This window comes from Chelmon rostratus, chromosome 23 (assembly GCF_017976325.1).
Source record: "Chelmon rostratus isolate fCheRos1 chromosome 23, fCheRos1.pri, whole genome shotgun sequence".
NCBI lineage: Eukaryota > Metazoa > Chordata > Actinopteri > Chaetodontiformes > Chaetodontidae > Chelmon > Chelmon rostratus.
Window position 1 is genome coordinate 938,418 of NC_055680.1, and position 24,890 is coordinate 963,307.

At 40.5% G+C, this 24,890-nt stretch overlaps 1 protein-coding gene across 1 annotated transcript; it reads right to left on the reverse strand.

Annotated features, from left to right (window-relative positions):
- Positions 1 to 2,791: 2,791 nt before the first annotated feature.
- On the reverse strand, positions 2,792 to 7,103 carry cd248a (CD248 molecule, endosialin a). Its single transcript, XM_041965192.1, has one exon. The coding sequence runs from the start codon at positions 6,876 to 6,878 to the stop codon at positions 4,554 to 4,556; it is 2,325 nt and encodes a 774-aa protein (XP_041821126.1). The 5' UTR covers positions 6,879 to 7,103; the 3' UTR covers positions 2,792 to 4,553.
- Positions 7,104 to 24,890: the final 17,787 nt, after the last annotated feature.

Sequence of the window (24,890 nt, forward strand, 5' to 3'; positions counted from 1 at the left end):
ACAAATGTAAATGAAATGGTACAAAAAAAAATGCAATCTGTTACAGTTCTCATCTGTACATGATAACTATAAGAGGTTTGCACTATACCTTGAAATAAAAGCTGAGTGCATCCTTCCTGGAAGTCTGCAACTGAACGGTATAAAGACTCTGACCCACATCTGGCACATTTAAACGAGATAAAGAAACTGTTTAAGTGGAAGTATCCTGCAATGAAGGCTGTAATTCAGATGTGTCTGACTTAACGTTACGTTCTCCAAAGAGCAATAATACAAGAATCTGGGGATCGGTCTTGTTTCAATGAAATTTATTTCACCCACAACCTGTTTTATTATGTTATAAATCTCACTAACAGCAGCCTCCGAGCATGTGTGGAACATATTTGATCATATAGACGACAGCACTCTTATTTAACAAACTTCACGAGTGGCCACGTTATGTTTCCAGAACTGTCACTGATATATAAACCAAACACATCGGCCTCTTGTCATTTGTTCTGCGTGTTATCTGAATGAAATGAAGTGTTTCATGGTTTGTAGGTTTCTCTTCACTGACAGCTCTGAAATGTGTCTCATTGACCAGGAAAGGTGAGGCTGACAAAGTTCAGGTCAGAAAATGACCACCTGTTTACCGGGAAGAGGCGTCCAGCCAAGAATGAACTCATTAATTTCCATGTGCGTTAATGAAAGTGTTACATACTTATTTGCTAGTGCTGGAGACTTTTTTCTAATAATGTAAATATAAGTGAATGTGTCTAGGCGGAATATTGAGGGTGGGGGTTGTTTCAGTAAATGCAGCAGATCCAGCTGTGTCGCGTCATCAGAAACAGACGTTGCTTGATTCAACATATTTCCTCATTTATTCTCTCCTTGTGTGGTTTGCTTGCAGATTAGTCCCTCCCACCGGGGAAACATGGATGCAATTTAAAAGAGTTGGGAGGTACCCATGGGCCGCCTTATCTTGGTATACCCAGGAACACTATTTAGGGCTAAAACAACAGGTTAATCTCTGGAGGATATGTTGTAGTGGCTCACAATTTCAATTTGACATAACTGCAAAACTAATGAATTTCCCATCCACAGGTTTGCACAAGATTCTGTACATTCTTTTTTTTGTATTTTATGCCTAAATACAAGCAAATTCAAATGTCATGAGTCTAACAATTGTCTTACAAAGCTCATTGTATTTATGTGTAATTATATAATATTTAAAAAGTCACATCTTGAAAAATATTGAGGAATGACTTTGTGTCCCGCCTCTCTTGTGTAGATTCTGCCCTGGTGACATTATGTCCAATCTTTGATAGCAACAACTATTTTGTGCCATTGAAATAAACAAAAAGCTCACAAAATCATACTCACTTTTTTCTGACTGTCCTTACTGTATTATCTCAGCTGTATGCTATTGCAATAAATGAGTCACTGTCTCACAGTGAACAGCTGCTCTTCAGAGTCATAAAGAGGTCAAGAATGAAATGCTTCTCTTGAGGTTTCTCATTTGCTTTGATAATAATGTCTAAGCTAACACATTTAATGATTCAGGTTTACAACACCTAGGCTAGTTTGCTTAGTCATTATTTCAGTTATGAGATCTGGGAGTGCAGTGAGACACAGCAAGTCAGGTGACTCAAAAAACATGAAAAGTCTTGCAATCAAAATGATCTAAACCACATTACTTGGAGGTAAAAACTATGAAGCACACCTGAAATGTTGTTAATAATCCTACATTGCAGAGAAAAACTGTCTGCCACATTAGAGGTCATGCTGAAAATGTCAGTTATATTCCCTCGTTTTCAGGGCTGGATCCAGCCAGTAGGTAGCCCTGCAGCAAAACTTTAATGTATTTATTGCATGCCCGAGCATCTCATTGTTTACAGTCCATGCAGTATTAACACAAAAAAAATTGATTAATTCACCACAAACTAATTGTCACACAATGAACGTGGGAGCTTGGTGCCCCTGTGAGGCCCTGCAACCCTCGACCCATGTTTGCAGCTTTTTGTGGTTGTTAATGGCACAGAATACTAAGGAAAGTACATTAGATCAAAGTTAGAGCAAGACGTGATTCTGTAAACTGTGATGATAAACTGTTTGGATAATGACTGTAGCCTTTGACTTTCTTTTCACACAGGTAAGTTTGGCTAACCTCTCTGTCTGACCTGCTCGTGTTTCTTCACCCATTTGACCTTTCAGTGACGTCACCATGCTTCCAGATCTTAGCAAAGTTATTATAACTAATATGAATGATGAAAGAAAAACACCAAAATCCAGTAGATATTAAGTTAGAATTATACTTTAAAATTCAGCATGTGACTCTATATTGTTTTCAGAGACTGTTTCAGAGAGGCTTGGCAAAGATACATATGAGCACTGGGATTGGATTGTGTCTGCATGCTGAGAGCTGTTAAAGGGATGACAATGTTGAAAATAGGTCAGAGGGGTAGAGAGATAGGGAGGGAGAGAGAGAGAGACACAGAGAGAGTGTGAGAGAGACCCCCTCTGAGAGCCACTTGCAGAGCCAAAACCTGGTCTTGATCAGTACATTCCATTAGTCAATACAATCACAATGTTTCAGTACTGCCAGTGGGGACTGTGTTCAAGTATCCTGTTGTATTTTCCATAAAAACTCTTTCTATAAACATAGGGCCCTTGGGGGATCATGGTCATTTTTTAAATTACAGTATCCTCATTGTCACACACCCACGCCTACACCCACCCACATTTATTCTTCCACTGTCTGAGGAAGTGACTTCAACTACTTCATGGCTTTTAAATTCATCTGCTGAATCTCTAAAAAGGATGAATGACAAGAATATAGACAAAACGCTTCAAAAGATCAGAGTAGTGACAACTAACACAATAATGCACAAGCACATCAACATCATCCATAAAACCACCATCTTTGACAAAAAGAAATGAACCTGAGGTTCACTACTACCTTTTTCTGGAGCTTTCAAACTATTTCATGGTCTTCCTAAGCAGATGGTAGTTCGCTACTTAAATCACTGATAGCAACAGAGCTATTGCCATAACAGCTGATCAAACTTCACCCCCTAATGAAGACTCTGAGAAGCTCCATTATAAGCCAGTAAGTGAACCTCAAGTTAAGAAATGATTTGTCAAACTACTATTTCCAAAGTCAATAATAAGCTGTCACACTCAACCCTTGTCATACTTTTTAATTCACAATTTCTTAACATGTAACAGAAGCAAAGGCATCAGATGTTTCCTGTATTTCACAGTCTATCAGTAAAATAAAGGCATATTTCATGTGTAAATTGTAATGGCACTTTCTTTCCCAAGTCATTAAATCATAATTTATCCCTTAAATTAAAGTTGTTTTTAACTTCTAAATGCATCACATTTTGGATTTGTTTATTCTTTGGTCTATAAAATTCATACACCCTAATGTCCAATGAACACATCTGCAAAAAGTCAGTGTAGCTTCCCCTGTGTTATTTTTCATTTTTGACTGTGGGATCTGAGATCCAACATATCTGGGCTGGACTAAGAAGAAAATAAGAAAAAGCATTCTTGGGTGTATTAATGAGTTAGGGTTAGAAAGGGTGACTGATGGCCATTTCATGAACAGTGTCAAAGCTAATGTCAATCACTGGCCTATAGACCATTCCCTGTGCAGTGTGAACATCTGCACTTCAACCTATTTCCAAAACAAGTCAAAGAAAAGAGAAGTGCTCTTAAACTATATAAAAAAGGTATGTCATTGAATTATTGAAATTGCTACATTTTTTAATGGCTGATGACAAGTATGAAACAAACATAAATCAACGTAAAGAACCACTATATACAAAAACAGTTTTGCTCTCTTATTAACCATTCAACTCCGACACAGTGATTTTCAAATGATTGTTTTCCCAGCATTATCATGTGACTGTAGAATGTCTTATCTTGAAGGGATATTTGCTTACAGTCCCCTTTCACCCACTGCTGATTTGAACTAAAATTGCATCTAAATCCCTTTGACACAGTTGACAGTAACAGTTATCTACAGTGATATGCTATTGAAATGAACAGAGCCTGAGGATTTTGCTGTGAAGAAACTTCATAGGAAAGTTTTACTATCACAATAAGGCAGAATGCTTTTGCCATCAGTACACTGATTTCAGAGGCTCTTTGCAGGATCTGGCTCCAGCTGTGAAATGCTGAAATTAATAGATGACTACAAACATTATTCTCAGATATTAGCAGACTGTTTGACATTACTAATTAAGCCGGTAATATATTATAATGACATAGCCTAGTGCAATCATGAAGTAATCCGATCTTGTGCTGTGTGCTCAGTGTATGACACATCAAAGCAGTTTGTATCACATGGGAACTCCATACCAAAAAAGGTCAGTGGTTTTCAGTCTCCCTTCCCCTCCTTTATCAATTGATATTTAACAGTAAAATCCAAATCTGTTCAAACAGTGGGCAGTTCCACAGTCAGAGCGGGTAAAACATTTAGCTTGTCCCCTTGACAAGTCCATTATTCACTCCTGCTTACCTCTGAAGCACAGTCTGTTTATTTAAATGTTAGTTTCTCTCCTGTCTTCTTAAACATGGGTCTTGACCCCTGCTGAGGGGTTGGGAACTCCCTGTTTATCATGAGCTCCAGAGATCCAGTGGTAGCAGTCAGTGGCATTCTTGTTGCGTGGCTGAACAGCACAGCGCGTGCAGTAGACAATGCCCAGCGCCACCATCACCACAATGAAGATACAGATGGGCACTAGGAGGCCCACCAGCAGCCAGGTGCTGTTCTTTTCCCTATCCTCCTCTACAGAATCCAGAATGCCACCCACACTCGGGGGTGGCTGGGAAGGAATAAGATGGGTGGGAACAACTGAGTCTTGGGAGTGTGTGATCTCCACATAGCCTTTTTCCTGCTCCCTGAACTCCTCCCCTGGGAAGTTGGAGTTTTCCCTCAGGGGGTACTGTTCTTCTCCCACATTGTGGTAACTGGAATCCGTAGGCATGTTGTGGTCTATGACTGAATCCTCTGGATTTCCTGGTTTCTGGCTGGAAGTGGTGAGCCCTGGCCACCAATTCCAAGCTCCCTCAGAGATTGTAGAAGTGGAAAGGAAGGGGAGAGCTGTGGTGGTCTCCTCATCATCATCTCCGTACCACTCTGTAGTTGTACTGGGGTCTGTGGCGGGTGGAGGTGTGGTGTAACTGGTGATTGGCAAAACCCCCAGCTCAGACTGAGATCCCAGCCCCCACTCCAACCAGTCAGCTTCACCATTACCTATGTTGTCCTCCTCTTCCTCAGCCTCTTCTGTTGGAGAGTCCAGTGCTAAATCAATGGGGAGGTCCTCCTGAGGTGCACTGGTGACCCAAATTACATCAGAATCCAAAACCCGGGGTGGGTCAGTCAGCCAGTCCAGAGATTGGTCCTCCTCCATAGGCCAGTCAGTGTGGCTCTGCTGTGGGTTCCAGTAGTCAACTGGGTCCCATACAGGTCCAGGCTGGTGGGTGACCCAAGGAAAAGGAGGAGTGACAGCAGATTGGTCATTTCCATCCCCTCTCTTGTGACACGAGTAGTGATCAGACATCAGTTCATAACCTTCCTCACAGTAGCATTCAAATCCACCCTCATAATTCACACACATCTGCTCACAAGTTCCAGGGATCTGGCACTCGTCAGTGTCTTGGCATCGGCTGGGGTCCTCAGGCACTGGGGAAAAACCCAGATGGCAGTGGCAGATATGAGAGCCTGGAGTGTTCTCACAGGCATGTTCACATGGGTCATTTATACACTCATCTATATCCTCACATCCAACTTCGTCATCTTGATTGTAACCCTCCCGGCATTGGCATTCAAATGTCCCGGGAGCATTCACACAAATATGCTCACAAGGACTCTGGAGGCACTCATCTACATCCAGACAGCCACGTTCATCTGGTGCAAGCATGTATCCTTCAGGACAGGCACAACGGTACCCATCTGAGAGGGGCAGACACTCAAACTCACAGGAGGCCCCTTGACAAACATCAGACAGTTCACAGTTCTGCCCATTGTCTGCTAGCTGATAACCATCGACGCACTCACAGTAAAAGTGAACACCAGCTGGCCTGCAGAAATGCTCACATCCGCCGTTATTCTTGTCACACGAGCTGTGTGATACAGGGGGATTGGAGCAGAGGGGAGAATCTCTAGACCACCCCACTGAGCCATCTTCCTTTAGCATACACAAAACTGACTGTTCTTCCTTGGTATCTGCTGGACAGGGTACAGTAGCAACAGATCCAAATGGTACATGGGTTAGTAGAGTGCTTAGAAGGTTAAAGGGTGTGGTGTAGAGGGCATTACCTGCCCCTTCACTCCACAAGGCAGTGCACATTCCTTTGTAGGCATAATGGCAAAGATACCCATCTACAGAGACAGAGCAGGAACCATCCAGCCATTTAAAGTTGTCATCCTGCTCTTGAGTGCTGTAGCCCATTACCACACAGCGTGGCACCGAGCACATGTGGGGGGAGTCTTCTTTCTGCCAGTTGGTATACTCTGTGTCCTGGTCACCAGTAGTCCAAGAGAAACCCCGCAGTGGGCGTGTGGTGGTACACTGGCGAGGCTGACGCTGCAGACCTATCCATACCCGGACCTCGGTGCGCGAGTGGCGCAAGTCAATGGTAGAGAAGAGATTGGCAATAACAGTGGCATCATCCTTGCGTTTGATTGTAGCTAGGTTGCCACCTTTCTCCTTACAGGCCCTCCATGAGTCCAGAAAGGTCTTGCGTTGGAAGTAGACCACAAAGCAGCCGTCCGAATTGCACAGCGCATCTCTTTCTCTCAGGTCCTGGCTGAAGACTGAGGAAACTCCAAAGAGCAAAGCCAGCAGGGAGGTTAAGAGAAGAGCAGCACTGCTCACTAGGAAGCCCATTCTTTTTTAAAACTGAATATATCTCTCCACTCTCCGCCCGTCTCTCACCCTGACTTTCTCCTTGCTTTTTATCTCCCTGCCTTTGAAAGTGCCTGTCAGCCGCAGCTTTCTCTCTTGGCCTGCTTTTGTTGTCTATGTGAACTTTTCTCTCTTCATTTGAGCCCTAGTTTTTTTCTGTCTGTGCTCTTTACTCTACCCTGCAGAAACAGATCTGCGCTGGAGTTGAGTACATGCAGATTGTCCCAAGATTTGAGAGTGCAGGAGTAGAGAAAAAAGAAGGGGGGGTAGAGGGAGGGAGATATAAGGAGGGAGGGCGGGCAGAAGGGGAGAGAGGGAATTGAGGAAAAGAATTGTATGTTTTTGAAAGGGGGGGCTGTATGTGGATGTGTGTGTCAGAATTGGGGGAGGTGCAGCAAACTGCATTTCTTTTCAGAGCATGTCATATGGTTTTCATAATCCCCGTTCATGGACATAGTTTGGTACGCTGCCATTTACCAGCACAGACATACACAAACACATTCATATGTGATACTTCTGATTCATGAAAAAAGTTCTCTCATCCTTAATAACTAATATGAGACTGAATAATCACTCGAACAGATGCAGCATCAATCTTTTGTTTAGCTTCTATTTCCTCTTCTCTAATCTTGAACTCCTGTATCTCTGTTTGTGAATCATTTCTCCAAACTTTTTATGCAATATGACTCAGACCAGTAGGTTCTTAGCATGCATACCTCCTATGGAGTTCGATACTTGTGACAGTATGTGTTTTGTCTGCTTCATTTCATTCCATACAGGGTGATGAGAGGTTTTCCAACAGGAACTCCACAGGCATTTTTCAGTTCGCTGAGTGTGTTTGGTAATGTTTTTGTATATATTTCCGTGCACGTGTCTGTGATGAGTTTGTTGATGACAAAAAAGCTGTTCTCTAGGGTAATATGAAGAGGAACCAAGCTTTGACTTTAGCTTGGCATCTGTCTATTTCCACATATTTGGCAGCCCACACTAATAACACAACCCACGGCCAGAAAAAAGATGCACTGCTGAAGGTCTGAAACTACATTAAAAACAACAATGCTCTTCGTCATGCTAATTATTCTCAGATTGGGAAGCAGTGAAAGTTGTCTCGTTTGCTGGTGTAGAGGAAGAAGGCCTCTGGGTTTACTATGAAAATAAAGCCAGGGCAGTAAATTGGAGACTTGTGTTTCTGAATGGGGGAAGGAAGAAGGTATGTATGTGTGTGTCTAGGAGAAGAAGTAGAGGAGTGGGGATTGGGGGGGGCAGAAGCAGGAATCCTGTGAGTCTGTAATAAATCCATCTGACTGAGAGCCAATATTGCGTACCATGCACCTTACTGTTAGAGAGGAAGTTAAGGAACCTGAAGCTACAGTATAGTAAAGTACAGCCTGTGGGTCCGCAGAACTATGAAACTCTTTACTGGTTATCCACTATTTCCTAATTTTATGCTGTAATCTGAAGTAATGAAGATCAAAAAGTACTGTACACCATCACTGAATGTTTGGCAGATTCTTAGTTCTGTTTACTTTTTGATCAGCTATAATGCGATTTTTAAAAGTATTCGAGGGCTTTAGTGCTATACTATCCTTTGTTGTAATGTACACAGATTGAAAAGAGATGGGTGAACACTGAAGCAGCAGAGGCCCATATCTTTATGAAATGGTTATCTATATGATGTTGTTAATGTTATTTTACATTTTGCTATTTTTCTAACAACTGTTTGTTGTACTGTTGACCAATAACAAAACATCTCGACTGCTGACCTCTAAATGAATGGAGACCAAAACAGAGCAAGCTATCATGGTTTATTAGCTGTGTTGTACCATCCTCTTTTATATTACCCTATTAACCTTATAAACAAAAAAATTCCAATTAGTGTTCAAGCTACCTTAGAGAGTTTCTGTGACTGACCAGTGCTTGCATGGTCCTGGCTGACTGGTGTGTTTGCAATTAGCTCGCCAGCTACAGTAGTTTGTCAACGAACCCTCCAAGTAATCACTATGTCAGCAAGCTTTCAGCATCAGTGTTTTGTGAGGACATGCAGAGGCACTGTGCCACTTCCTAGTACCAGTGGGATTTTAACTGGTTGAGTGTTTTGTCATTTCAGGCAGAGACAGGAGGTAGCAAAATGGTCATGAAATGTAGATAAGTAATGGCCTTCTTTGGCAATAGTTGTGGAATCACAAGAAAGGGGATACATGACGGGACGAAGTGACAAATAGGACAACAAAATGAGACATACTTTAAGGCAGCCATGTCCAAACTATTCCATAAAGGGCCGTGTGGCTGCAGGTTTTCGTTCCAACCAAGGAGGAGCACACCAGGCTGGAATCAATTAATCAGCTGATCTCAGTCTTCAGCTGATAACTAATGATCCCTTGATGTTGATTGGTTGGCCTGGTGTGCTCCTCCTTGGTTGGAACAAAAACCTGCAGCCACACGGCCCTTTATGGAATAGTTTGGACATGCCTGCTTTAAGGGGAGAGATGCATTTATCTCTATCTTTCTTATGACCATCCACCTTGAAATATACAAATAACACACACACACACACACACACATATATATATATATATATATATATATATATATATATATATATATATGCACACACACACACTCACCTATACCCTGTCTCAGCTTGGTGTAAATTAAAACCAGGAGTGAGTTGGACCATTTGTCCCCTGGTGTGACATCACTCACACCAGACAACCTCACTCGGCTTGCCTGTTTTTATGACATTTTGAGGTTACCTGGTGTTTAATGATCATGACCAACCTTTAACACGCACTCACTAAATACCGTTTAAGTCCCTGCAGGCCTGTCTACTGGCATCCATCGGTACTCCACAGTCCCTAAAGCTGGGGCAGACAGCATAAATATCATGAATATCACAAGATTGGAGCAACACTGCCGTGAACTACACGTGGGCTGAGGTGCGTGACAGTCTGACAACTTTATTGGGTTATCTGTACAGATAGATGGTTCATTCACTCACACTCATGCACATGCTGACCTGTTGAATGTGTCTCCAGCACATGAACAACATTCAGCCTGTCAGCAGTGAGGCTGTCACTGGATTAGCTGAATACAAGTTTTACAGCGTTTATCTGGTTTATCACAACTTGTCTCTTACATAACATGACAATATACTCATATATAAGTAATTGCTGAGATCCAGGGAAACTTTTCACATGTCAATTTTATTCATTCTATGTACCACAATATATTTATCTTTTTTGAAATGTTGTTATTTCTTAGAAACATATTCATTTTATTTTACACTCATTTTCTATGGTTGTTTTTATGTTCATTTTGTGTCTCTTTTTTATTTAAAGTACTTGGTCCATGTGATTTCTTTGTTGTAAAGCACTGTCAGCTGCATTTCTTGTATGAAAGGCGCTATATAGACTATACAAAAATATACAAAAAGCATTTTTCAATTTGGTGGTCAGACAAATCAAGGATTGCTGACACATTCCATTTAGGCGTGATTCATTTTTTAAGAACTGAACTGTATCCATAACCAAACTGACACTAAACCAAATATGCACTTTATTTATCATGTATTTGTTATTAAGTAAGCATGATAATTAAGAAATGAAACAAAACTAGATGGAAATTAATAAAGTTGTGATGACAGTTAAAGTACTACATTGGAATTTTTGAGCCACAGATTAAACTTGGCTGGGTGGTTTTTTTAGAGGTAATATTTAAATGTCATTTTTGGCCAGTTTGACAGGCCTAGCGTGACTGATAGTGCTGCCCTCTCGGTTCATGTCCCCACCTGCACTATAAAGCTAACAGTAGCTAGTAGCTACAGCCAAACACAGCTTCAGCTCAGACTATTGTGATCAGCAGTTAGCAGTTACTCTGGTGATAGGCTGCCTATTTGTTTGGAGCAACCTTTGACAGGTGGCCAAATCTGACACACTGTCCCTTTAAAATGAGATTTATTTCAGAATAGAAAGCATACAAATACTCTTAGTGACTCTTTAGTTTCTTTAAACTCACAACAGCACAAATTGGTGTCTAATAATTAATCAGAATGCAATTCTGACACAAATGTCTGACACTAAAAATCAGGCGAAGGACCGGCTGGAGATTAGACCCACGACCAGTTCATCATAGTTTATGATAATGCAGCACAGTGAGGATACAGACGTTAATAGAAACGAAGAGCAAAGCCGAAACACTGATATTGATTCTGCAAATCTGCATCATGCTTTTTCCCAATAGATGGTTTTCTTAATACTTGGCTTTAGGGAGGTGCTGCAGCCCCATCAATACCCCTACTTGTCACATCTATTGTTTTTGAGAAAAATTATTGATTGATTGCTTTTGCATTGATATCAAAACTTTTTACCCTTTTCAGCAAAAGGGTTGGCTGTCACATTGACAGGAGGCATAGCCGCCTATTTGTTGTGTTTGCTACATTTCCCTCCAGTACAGTAGGTAGCAGTATGTAGAACATTAGCTGTGGCATCTAGTGACTAGCAGTCATTAACATAAACATCAGCCGCCAATAAAACAAGAAGATGGGTGAACATGAGATGGATGGAGCACCTGATTAAAAGTTTGTCAAGTATCCCACCACTTGGAAGGAGGCTTACCCATACTTAATGAAAAGCAACCACAGTCAAAATCATGCTTACATGATACAAATCTTCCAAGCATAGGCACACCAAGAGGTGCAGAAACATGCTCCACCAATGACTGGATTTATACTATTACTTAATGTAGGAACTAGTTAACCCAATCCATGTTGCTCTCATATTATAACGCAAGTGGTTGCCTGGTGGTGATTTTAGGATTCACTGTGTTTAATCTTGTCTAAATGTGAGAGGTATGTGGACAGTGGTGAAGGTGGTGGGACAGCCCACGGCGTGCGCTGGAAAGTTTCCCTTATTTTCAAATGCCAATGTTGACAGGTATGCTTAAGGGATCTCTCTCGCAGTGGAAACGGTGTTGCCAAATCGGGGGACACATTTCTGCCGTCACACAGTATTCACCGTCACACTACGAGTCGCTGGCTGTGCAGTCATAACATTAACCCCCTGTCCTAACTGTGGGAATATGCTTATCATCACTAATTCAAGCTCCAACCTTGAAGTAGCCTATTTGATGCGACCAACACAATGAAATTACTATATGTGAAACCTGTATCTGTCCTAATTGTTACTGGATGCTCCTCAGTAGATGTACAAATAATGACTGAATGGGCTGAAGTTTACATCACCTCTGGCAATTTGTTTTTAACGTTATAGCGCATGCGCAGCTGTTTTTTTCTCTCTCTCTTTTTCCAGTACAAAAGACCGCCAGCATCACACACAACGCTTCTCTCAGTTTGATTGACAGTTGTTTCATCCACCACCCGGTGATCTTTGAACTTGTGTGTGATCGTAAAATAAGACGTGCAGGGATTAGTCAGGGTCATGTAGTGTGATAAGTTATTGCCATGTATTAGTTACTTTCATAAAGTAAATGTGTAAATACATTGTGCATTTATTTTTATTAGTTTTGCTTTCACCTCTACAGCCTGCACAAGAACCCACACTGACTTTAGCGATAAATGGAAACTATTCAGGTCATACAGGAGGTATCATCAAGCTGCCCACAGCTATTCTGCACCTGTGACTGATGTAAAAAGTCCCATCTGAAGTGAGTGGTGATGTTGGCACCATTGTGTTTTCATTTAATGCATCCTTATTTTGTTGGTTTTCATTTTCTTTTAATGAAAATTGCTGGGTACTGACCACCTGCATGAAAATGTGTTAAAAATTATTTTAGAAGTAACAAGGGTGTTGGGCCACTGATATTATATTTCTTGTATTTTTGCTTTATATTTGTACTGATTTATAATTTTATCTCTGAAATGTAAAACTGCCTTCGGGTGCCTTCCTGATGACCAGCTACCCAACAACCAAAGCTTTACTTAAATCGCTATATAAATCCAAGTAATTGTGAGCACTTCTGAATCTATAGCAATCAAATGGATTTTACTTGTTAAAGAACTTAAATTTATACTCAACTATCAAAACAATAAGTGTGTATTTCTGTGTTTCCAGTGAAATGACTCATCTGGTGGTGATGATTGTCCCAGTATTCTGTTTAATATATATTCTTGTCCTGTTCATTCTTTGTTTGTTTTATTCCGTCTTTATTTTGTGCAATTTGTTAACAATGTGTTATTAATTTCACACCTCATTAGAGTTTTATTTTATTAGAATAAAAAATTGAATAAATTATCCTCAAACTAGATTTGGTGTTGAAATCTTTTGTCTTAGCAGTAGTAGTAGCTGTTGCAGCAGTAACAATAACAGGCCTCAAACCCTGAAGTAAGCTGAAGTTCCTTGAGGAACCTCAGATGGTTGGGAAACGGTGCTTTGAAGCACACAAAGTGGTTCCAGACCAGGCTGGAAAACGGGGCTCCTTGAGGAACAGGCAGGCAAACACAAGTACTCCATTGATGGACACATCTTTTTTCATTAAGCAACAGTTCCAGCACATAACTCCCCCTAAAACAATTTTTGTGTATTGATTAACAAACGAGATACAGACGGAGACCTCAAGGTGTTAATAGATGTCTTTTTAAACAGAACCAGGCTTGCTGTATCCTCCTGCTTCCAATCTCTATGCTAAGGTTGGATAACCTGGTATTGTGCTTAGTGTTCCAACTTGCATATTACCATGACCCTGAAACTGAAGCAGTTAAATGGAGTTCAACCAGCGTTCTTGTTGACAACCATTTTCACGGCTGGCAAACTGAACTGAGCTGGTTTCACTTTGAAGCCAACAATGGTTTGCAGAGAGGCAACTGGGTTCACACTTAATGAACGTGCGATAAGTTGCTGCCTCAGGGCTTCATTTGTGTTTCCTCACTGTAGAGACACAGCAGTAAATAATCAGCGAAGGTCTGTTGTTTATGTGGGAACCTACAAAATGTATCATATCATAATGTAGTATATATACACTGAATTATATATTTGAAAGGGAACCAACTAGTTTGCATTGCATGTTCTAATCTATTCTAAATAGCTTAATCTTTACTAATGATGAAAAAAAAATTGCACTTGAACAACACTCAGCAGACTAAAACCACTGTCCGGCTAGCTACCTCACTAACACAGCAAACAGATGCAATGAGCATGATGTGACGATTGTCAGGCACAGGATTATATCAGAGCTATGTTAAAAAGGGAAAATGATCAGGTCACTGTTTGTTAACTGTCCAGCTGTGTATTTCACAAACTAGTCAGCAGCTTTACACGAAGACACAGCTTGACTGCACACCCCCATCTGCTCAGCCGTACCTCTGACGCTGGTGAGTGTTCAAGTTTGCTGCCTGTTGTGATGTCAAACATTTGAAATTTGCTGAAAAATGTTTTGTTATTTTGTGCTCACTAAATAGTTGAATAAACTTCCATTCAGAGTGAAACACAGAACCAGCTACCTTTGTAACAATGGGCTCTGTCTCCATTTTACTGCCTGTATGTCTAAATAAACCCGACAGGAACTGAGGGCAAACTGTATTACAGTCTGTCTCTGTCTTCCAGCTGTTCTGCCTCTTTGCCTAATGGACTGTATATAAGCTGGACTTAATGTATGTCATTTAGGTGGGGGCAACATAAACATTCTTCATGGAACTATTCAAAACAACAGAGGCTTTGAAGACTGTTTAGACTGTATGTGTTTTGCATGCCAAGTGTCCGGAGGGAGTGTATGGGATCTCCGAGCTGATATCCTGCCTCCCCTCCCATCACCCCCTCCCCACTTCATCACCTCCTGCTCCCACAATACGAGCCAGGTTTGATCTAGTGGGTGTGTGAGTGTGCAGTGTAACACCAGCACTGCAGATGGTTAACTGTGGACAGTGTCTGACAACACCTAGCCTCATATCACTGCTCACTGCTGTTTCTGCTGTCATGATGGGGCACAATCAGCTGTGGCTGAAGCTCTGAAGGCTGAATTCAGCCCCTCATCAGTTATTTTTTAGTCCTAATTGGATCCCCATTAGCTTCCATAAAGCGTCTTCCTGGGGTCTTGTTTTACACAACAAAAGAAAATCGCACTGTATCAATACAACCGACAATGCTGTATTAGCCAAGTATAAAGATCAGAAAACAAATGAAATAACACATAAAGCAGCCAACAACAGTAACCCATAATAGAAACAACAACATTCAAAAACATGTGGCACCAAAAAGAAAAAAGAGCTCTAACAAAAGTAACATATATGATGGATAAGTGACTTCTTAAAGGAAACTCTATTTTTGACCTGTTTGACGTTAGGAAACATGTTCCATGTTCCATCGCTTTGATGTGATTTAATTTGATGACCTTGTTTCTCAACTTGCAGTAAAGGTTTCCATCTAAAAGGCAGCGTGATGTCTGAGCAGCAGCCTTGGCTTTGTCCCTTTGAAGCATCAAAGATCTCAGCTCATCATCTAACCGTGGTGCACTGCTGCCCTTTACAGAACTTTTTCTGAGCAGATCACGCATGTCCACCAGCTACACTAACTATCCATGAGATTTTCAAAGTAAAGTTTACATCATTTTCTTGACACACATCAGACCACTTTAAATCTTTAATACACTTAATTGTATATGACCTGCGGTAAACAATTCTAGCTCCTGACTTGGGCATTTTAGTCTTTCTTGTTAAAGCAATCAAACAATCCTGTTAGTGAAAATGCAATATAATACAGACATATAGGCACCATAGAAATTCTAGTAGGTTGAGTCACAATCTGGGTAAGATTGGAAACATTGGCTATACACATCAGCTTGTAACACAAGGAACAAGTTTTCGAAAATCAACCAATATTCAAATCGCCCAGAAGGAAAATATCCTTACTTTGATCTGTCACTGTTTCTAGCGTTTTGATTATTCTGTTCAAATAGTAATATAATGTAAATCATCGATAACCACCTCAAAAATTTTCGTCCCAGGGTGTTTCTGAAACATGAATAATGTTTGAGGAGCAGATGTGGTAATCTGCTGAACCTTATTCCTGAGCTAGAACTAAACCCTTTCTTGGCAAACGTGATAGTAAAGGTGTAGTTTTGTCATTTGGACACACAAATCAAACAAATACTCAATATGCAAGAATAGTCATGACATAAAGAAGAACTTCAGAGAAGACAATAGAAGAAAAAAAACCTCAGCATAGTTTCAAAAGTCGCTACCAGCAGCATGCTAGGCTAACTAGACCAAGCTAGCTGGCCGGTCCGCTGGCCCTGTTAGATTAAGGTCTGAGTTCAAGATCAAAGCAGTAAACCAGTCAAATCTTGGAATATATTCCAATGCAGTCCAAAATCTATGTCAGCTACATCAAGCAGGTATATCGCAAAGTTTAAGATCAGTAGCCTAAGACAGATAGCAGGCTTTTCGCTGCTGCATGCTCACATTTTGTTCCTAAATCATCGTTGTGGTCCAGTCTTTGGTCAAAGTCACAATTTAAGGCAGAGAGTCTGAAGTCTGAAATCCAAAATATGTTTAGGGAAAGGTCGGTCGAATGGCAGAAAATGTCAGATACACACCACAGATTTGTAAACTGTTAATAATTTGGGCTAATATCTGTGGAGCAGAATTGTTTTATTCCAATCAGTTAAATCCCACAGAGCAGATAGTTTCCATTACAGAGAGTAAATCTCAAAATGAAACATGGTTAACTAATTGAATGGTACTTTGAAGGGTTATGATAACATGCACACATATTTGTACGCCTTTGACAGCCGTCATTGTCTCATTCAAATGAGATGCAGTCTGGGTAATCATTTTGCTACTGACTTTGTTTTCCATTCAGAAATGTTGGCTAACATTTGGCTGGTATTCCCTGCTCTGTGTGACCTCTTTTTAGTGATGTCACTGTGTTCCCACATCTCACCAATTAACTTAATGAGTGTCATGTTCTTATTACCAATGGAAAAGACTGTAACATTCTGGAGTTTTGTATTCCCATAGATAAAAATTTAATTTCATGTTTTGTATTCTTGGTATAGCTTCCTGCTGTCCATAGTCTTGACGATAACATACTTGCCTGTTGGGGTATGTTAGAATAAAATATGATGTGTGAGAGGAGATTTTCTGATTGAATACATTTTTAATACTTTCATCATGTACATTATCTTAATGTTTCCTCACATAAATTTTGACTATTTAGGATATTTTTAGTATGCACTATTTGAGATTTTGTGATAAAGTTGATGTGTCATTGTCTCTGTACAACAACTTTCAATATTTCAACCTATTGGTGTAGAACTGGATGTGGTTATTAACTGGCACTGAAACACTGCTGACGAAAATTAATTTGTGGTTTCTCTTTTCATCATATTAGATGATTCCACACTTCACTACTGAATCAGTTTTTATGTAGAGGGTATAAAAAAAATAATGGTGATTGTTTGTAGCTGCCCTTGGATTGATGCGTAATAGTGTTTTCTAATCAATGCCATTATTTTTCTGTGCCTTCCAAAACCATTTCCAGTTAATGTAGAAAAATCCATTTGTTTCATGATGTGACAACACTATGGGTAGAGTAGGCACAAAAACAACTTGATTAGGTTCAGAGAAAGATCGTGGTTTAGGTTGAAATAAGTTAAATCATGGTTTTGGTAAAAACTACGACTATGTTTAGGTTAGGGGATCACAGTAATCAGGGTTACATTAATAACCACATCGATATGGGATCGTGTTTACTGTTCAAAGAAAGCCATGTTGACTCACAGCAAGACAGGACAAACAAACAGTGGCCTCCTGTTGGCTGGAGTGCTACTTCGCAGCTGTTAGAGGATATTGCTACTTGAATTGAAACATACAGCATGTTGTTTCGGGGCTGCTGTTTTTCTTGGGAGGAATTTGATGTTTTTATAACTTGTTTTCTGTTTGTTCAAAACTTTTTGCATTTGCTCAATACTTTTGTTGTTAATGAACTTGCAGACATGATTGGTAGATGTGATTTATTTGTATGGTATCAACCAGATGGACTCGTATTCTTTCCAATTTATCAAGTCCCAGTAGTCAATTGTAAGTTCAAATCTAATTACAATGTCTTGGCGAGCTGACCTTATGTTTGTATCAGCACTGTATTAGCATTATTTACAGCTGAGCAGCTGCTTAAAGACCCAAATTACCAGGCTGTCCTGAGAAAATGATATCATGATAAGACTCCAGCGCTGCATGGCCCAACAATCATAAACCCTGGCACAAACAAAGTTTCCTTTATTCTAAACGTGTGGCAAATACTCCTAAATCATGACACTAATCATGCTAGAGCTTCAGTCCCTTCACATGAGAGGATGGGAGAAGGTCAGCTTGCAGGTTTGTTTTCTCAGCCTCGGCCTCCTTCTCTCTGTGCCCTCCTCACAGCACACAGGCCAGATACACCACGCTGACCCTCATATAATGCTTCTCTGTGAAACGTTCACCTCCTACCTGGGGCAGGGAAAACTCATTTTGGCCCTTTCTGCAATCACACATCAACACAATGCACAGAAATGTGACTTCACAGTGACCATATTAATTCAATGCAGCATGAGGATAATGCTTTATAGGTCCATAGGTCGGAAGCCAAGGTCTGACCATAATGGTGCTCACAGATCTTTTAGCAGTGTGTGTGTATGGTCTGATGGAAGGCTTTCTGAAGGGTTCAAGGGTTTTACTAAATACCTGCAAGACAAAAAAAACTTTCCCATTAGCCTAGGCTGTACTTTGTATTTGGGGTAAATTAGCAAATGATGACATGCTAACATGCTAAACTAAGACTAAGAACATAATTGACATTGTACCTGCTTAGTATCAGCATAGTCATTGTCATTGCAAGAATGTCATCATGATAATCTTGGCATTTATCTCAAATGCCAGGATTAGCACTAGCATTAGATAGGTATAGCTTAGTTTTTCTGACATTTTTGCCTTTATTAGATAGGTAAGAGTAGAAAATTGCATGTGGTTATCACTGGCAGAGAGGGAGGATTACATGGAGCAAACATGATATGAAGCATAAACAGCTGGACCACCGCAATGACTGTTTTGCTTTTGTACAAAAGTGTCATGAATTAAGGCTCTGAGACTTTAATAATAACCTGCCCAACCTCTGCTAATCATTATTCAAAAATATGTTCACATTCATATTGTTTCTTATCTCATATTATTGTGTTTTTGCTCATATTTACTGCAGTTGCAAAACAATCTCTTTCCTCATTTGCAATAAGCAGAAAATGTCTTTAAGGTTTTTTGTTGTAGTCGCAGCTGAAGCAGGCACACTCACACGGCTGGGCAGGGAGAGAGTGTGAGAAAGAATACATTTGAATAATATTGCTGCACTGCAGCTTCTGAGGCTTAGTTTCAGCAGCCCTTGGGTAGAAAACACAGATTTATCCCTGGTCCAAAACATCTGTTGCTGCTCTATTCCCATGCTTTTGCTATTATTAATAACATCTTACTAGAATAGCCTAGAGAAGAGAGACAGAAAGTCAGACAACAAGTAACACATACATATATAATAAAATTACACTGGGAACAAACCCAGCAACTACACTTTTGAGAATATGATAATTAAAACAAGTAACGCAGCAAAAATATGAGGATGATTAAAGAGAAATATCAGAATCTGTTGTCATTGTGTCCATTGCCTGCTCGAAATGAAGACCACACCGGGTCCCTGGGAATGAGGTGCAGAACTTGCTTTAGCAGCACTTTTGTTTCACCAAAAACTAAAAACTTGATGTTTTCTTTGTGAGACTTTATTAAAGTATTGTTGCCTGTCAGATAACAGACATGATCGATCCAAAAAGCTAGCTAAATAGCCTGCTATTTCTTAAAGCGTTTTCTTTGAACAGGTCAGTCAGAGACATTCTGGAAGTAAAGAATTTAGACATTAATAATAGCATATGTTCAGTTAGAAAGATATGCACAAGTCATTTGACAACACTGTTAACTGAATAAAAAAGAGATATGTGCCAACTGTTTTTAATATCAACCAGACATAAATTCCTCAGCAAAAACAAGCTACACAGGCTTTCAGCAGAACCTTCGTCCATTTTCTTACGACTCGGCAGATAGCATAACTTATCCCAACCTTCTGCCCCAAGTAAACATCCAAGGTTAATGCATGAACATGATTAACTTCAAATGTGAAAGAGCTGGACACGAGCCACTGAATGTTTTAGAAAAGCTTTTAACAGTGTGAACAGCTGACAGATGGTTTGCCTTTTTTTTAAGGGAATAGCTGATGGTGTTGAATGAGCTCGGTGTACACATGCATTAAGATGTACCGTAGTTGTGTGCAAAGTATGAACTTATTTTGCGCACAAATTAAACATGAGGGAACAAATTGTATTTCATGCCCACATCTTGACCAAAAAGCTGGGAATGAATTGCATCTTCTGCACACACAATAGCATCAAAACAATATGAGAGTCATCGTCAGTCTTCTGAAATACTCCATCCGAATGTCAACTCAAAACATGATCAGGATTCATGGAACAAAATACTTAGCATTTATAAGTAGTATTTAGATAATGGTGTTTATTTATTGTTGCAGTAAGCAGACATAGGGACATTTTGTAAAACTATAATTCGTATATTTGTCACAAACTATAAGTGCCCTGGTCTGGCTGCTCATTCCAATTGCCCCTGTTGTTCATTCCTCCCTTGTGTTTCTTGTTGGTCCCCTGTTTGACCTCTGTCTGTGTTTGTGTGTTTGTCTGGCCATGGACATCATTTCTTGTCCTGCTGCCAGTCGACCTGCACCCCTGCAGTATATGTACCCAGTCTTGACTAGATTATTCAGTTTGCCAATGTGCTACTACTACTACGCCCTAGTTCAAGTCTTCTATAGTATTTCCCTGGTGTTTGCCTGAATCTAGCTACATTCTGTCTGTTCCTGTGTGTCAAATCCATCTTCTGTCTGTGCTCTCTGTCTCCCTGCTTCACCCAGCATTTGCCAATCTACATCTGCCCTCCAGCCAACTGCTAAGCTTACTCTCTCTTACGCTCCACTCCACCATCATACTGGCTCAGCTCTCCAGACCTTCATCTCAACATCTAATCAATAAGTCTGCATTTAAACTATCACAAGCCGTGTGTCTGACTTCTGGTTTTTGGGTCCAAAATGAGTTCAGCATTCCAATAAATCCTATAAAACATACATAACTGACGTACGAAATAATGAACACTTAATAATGTCATATTGCATTAATCATGTATGAGGATTTGTGAAAATATGTGCTCCAAGACCACAGAATGCAGACTGAAGAGAAGAGAAAAGAAGAGAAGCTTTACTTTTTATCCTTGGACATTACATTGCACATTACACTCTCCTGGTTTCCTGTAGGCTGATCTTCCCACGATCCCTTTATCTCTTTGACTCACTCTCTTCCAGTCAAATCATGAACTCTTTCTAAGGTCATCTAAAATTGGAGCGATACGGAAAGTCAGTACTTCACTTTGGTATGCTCTGATCTAAACACCTATAAATCCAGCCACCCCCAAACACGATCATACATGACACAGCCTCCATTTAAAGACAGCTTTCTCTTCTAGCTCTCTCTTCAAAGCTCAGCATACGCACAAGACAAGGTCACAGTCAGTGAAGCATCTGCCTTCTCACTCACGCAGTAGAGTAATATTTCACTTTGTGCTGTAGCCAAGGTTACCAGGCACACATGCACTCAGACATACCACTAAATATTCCATACACAGCTCCACCCTGCTATAACCTTTCACCAAATGGAGCTCCACCAGCTCATCACCCCCAAAAGACAGAGAATGTGAAGTTTGTTTTTGGAAATTATTTGAATTACCCTGTGTGAATGAAGGTTAAAATAAAGTTAAACTTATTGGAATAACAGACCCCGGACACGGTGTATTCACTTCAGAGTGGTTGCATGTGGAGTTGCTGCCCTCTCAGCTTGCATCTGGCTTTGTAATCAGCTGGCCTGTTTGATCTGTGAAGCAGATCACTGGCTGCTCTTCATCTGTCTCTGGGGGTGAGAAGGACACTCCACTCAGTGCTTGGGTTTCCACTCAGTATATGTATTATCAATACACTAACAGAAAAGTTACCTGTTTAATTGATTAAAATCTGACACAAAACGTGTAAATGCATCCAACAAGCATTCAAGACAGGCAGATTGAATCTGATTGTTCAAACCACATACAGAGGAAATGTGAGAAACATTTTAGCCCAATGTAGAAAATGTGTAAATACAGCAATCTCTCCAAGACACATACTCCTCCTAAGCAGGGTCTGACGTCGTGGTCTGTCTCGCCTGTTCGTGTGATAACAGTAGATAAAGTTTCACTGTACATTAACCATTAAACAAAATAAATTGACCCTAAATTTGTAGTGAGTGGACTTCATTATTTTGCTGAGCTCTGTGGTTTAACAGTTTCTCAGGTTTGAGGGATTATTCATCAAACTGCTCCATTGGAAAACTTTGAATTGACTGAATGGGATGGGAAAACCAGTGGTTTGTGGGATGGGCAAACATCCTACAGCGCAGGAGTTAGGGAAACTTCCTTGTAGGTCTCATATATAAACTCTTACAAAGAAAAACAATGGCTGTCCATTTTCTTTTTCTCCCACCAATTCTTACATAAATACTTAAACTGTAACACATAGGATTTAGGACCCAGATGGCGAGGAAAGGGGTCAAGGAGCTGAAGAATGGAGGGCAGACAGGAGCAGAGCTGGGAACCTCAGGCGGGTAGCCTTGGGACTCGGCAGGGAACCTCAGGCGGATAATCTGGGGCCCGGACAGATGAGTAGAGCAGCACAGGTGGTTTGGCAGGAGGCAACAAAGGAGAAGTCCCTCTGGAGGTCTGGCAGGTGCCCTCAGAGGTCCTTCTGGAGGCCACTAATACTAATACTATACTAATTGGACTGGAGGTGGCGCTGGAACCATCCGCTGGGTCCGTAGCTGTTGGACCTCTGTGTTTGTATCTATGGGTGTGTCTGTTTCAGTCAGGTGACCTTGTTTCCAAAGCGAAAACTACATCCAAAGCGAAGTACAAATGACATACAACACATGTCACAGTGGAGAAAGGAGAAGTGAGAGTGAGTCTCACAACACTCAGCATCAACTTAAAAGTGTCCTCCCATGAATGAGGACAGCATCAATCATTTTAGCAAATGCAAAATAGTGACGTTCATGTGACAAATCCTGGGGAAACAAATGGTGTTCTCAGACAAGACCTGATCTTTCTGATGTTGTGTAGAATGAGTGGCAGATGCAGCATGCTCTGTGAAATTTAGTTGGTTATCAATCACAATGGCAAAATTTCTTTCAGACTTTTGTGTCGAGCTCAAACACGCACCCACAAACCTCCAAAATTACATAATTGCAACGTTTGACTCTCGAAAGATCGTGGCTGCTGCCGCACTGTCCCTTATTGGTGATTAGTCTGTGGGAGCCCCGATCGAATCACTTCCTCTACGGCCTCCATCAAAAAGACAACGTTAATCAGATAACCACTGTATTAGACGAGAAAAACCAGAAGCAAGTAAGCACGTAAGTAACACACACACAGCCACTGTAAAAGTTTTGAAGTTTCTTCTTCCCATGCCTTTCTGTAGATTACTCCACAGCACCCACCACAGTGTGTTGAACAACTGCAACTCCTGAACAGACCACAGAAGAGAACATTAGACGTGCGCAGCCCAGCTTTATGTCATGAATATAGTTTTCATTGCTCCCCAATCACTTCCAATCAGGGGATGAAGGATGACTTCAGGACTTGTGATTAACTGTCTACTACTGTATTACATAGTACATAATATTAAGCTTACCATCCATCCAAAGTCTGAAACATGTAAACTTGTTTTCACATGTCTTGAACTCTTTTAGAAGACCAAAAACAACATATGTACCCTAACATTTTGAAGTTTATTTATTAACTCAGTTCCTGCCCTGCTCCAAAGCTTTTTGAGTAAAAAGATGTTCAATTGATTTATACAAACCAGATGAGGTTTGTGCCCCTCGAAGGGCTGGGTGGGTGATATGTGGTATACTTAGTCAGTAACTTATGGTGGATAATTAAAGTTGTTTAGCTAATATAACAAAAGCTGGACTGAGTAAACTGTAAGGTTAAACCTATCTCTTGGATGAGAATAAGTGGCCTGTGTAGATGTGGATTCAAAGAGATAAAGCATCTGATTAAATTCTGGCTGGAGACCTGGCAGGGGAGGGCCCAACCTGTCACAAAGGAAATGGATGGATAATGATAAGCTGGTTAAGTGCTGATTGAGTTTGTGTGATTAATTTCATAATATGAAATTCTCTTTAAAGTGATATGAAATGAATTAGTATTGATTACATGACTGACATAGGGTCCCTCCTCACTTTGACACCTGCCCATAATCATAAAGTCTAAGAATAATCATCCCTCAAAATCTTCACCTTCCTCTTCCTCTTCCTTCTCATGCTTCCTCTCAGTGCAGTGTGGTGTAGCCTGACTTGATCTCATAAATTCTCATAGTTTGAGGGTCATAGTCCCTTCAATCCAAGACCCTTTCTGTCGCCTTAGACACAAACACAATTTTATGAGACCATGATTTCTTTTCCCTTCTTTCAAAAGTCTGTTTTCTGCTTTCTTAATTCTTTGCAGTGACAATGTATGACAACATCCTAATTAGAAACCGTGATGGCATTTTTTTTAACCAAATGTTGCATGTCTCACCTTTTGCTCTCAGTAAAGTTCCAGCATAGAAGATGTTATGTTGTTCTGACATCCCACAATTGATGGATTAAAACATGTAATAATTGTAGCTTCATAGTTCATAGATATCATGACCCCCCAACATACTTAGCACATCCTCAGCTTCTCTACAAGATGCTGCCTTATGGAATCTCTGTGGCATCTCTGTGGCATGCAATAATTCTTCATTTTGAAACACACAACCTAAATGATTATTTGACTTCATTCCTCTGCCTCCACAATCAGTATGTTGTTTATTCCATTCAACCTTTTCATAATATTCACATATT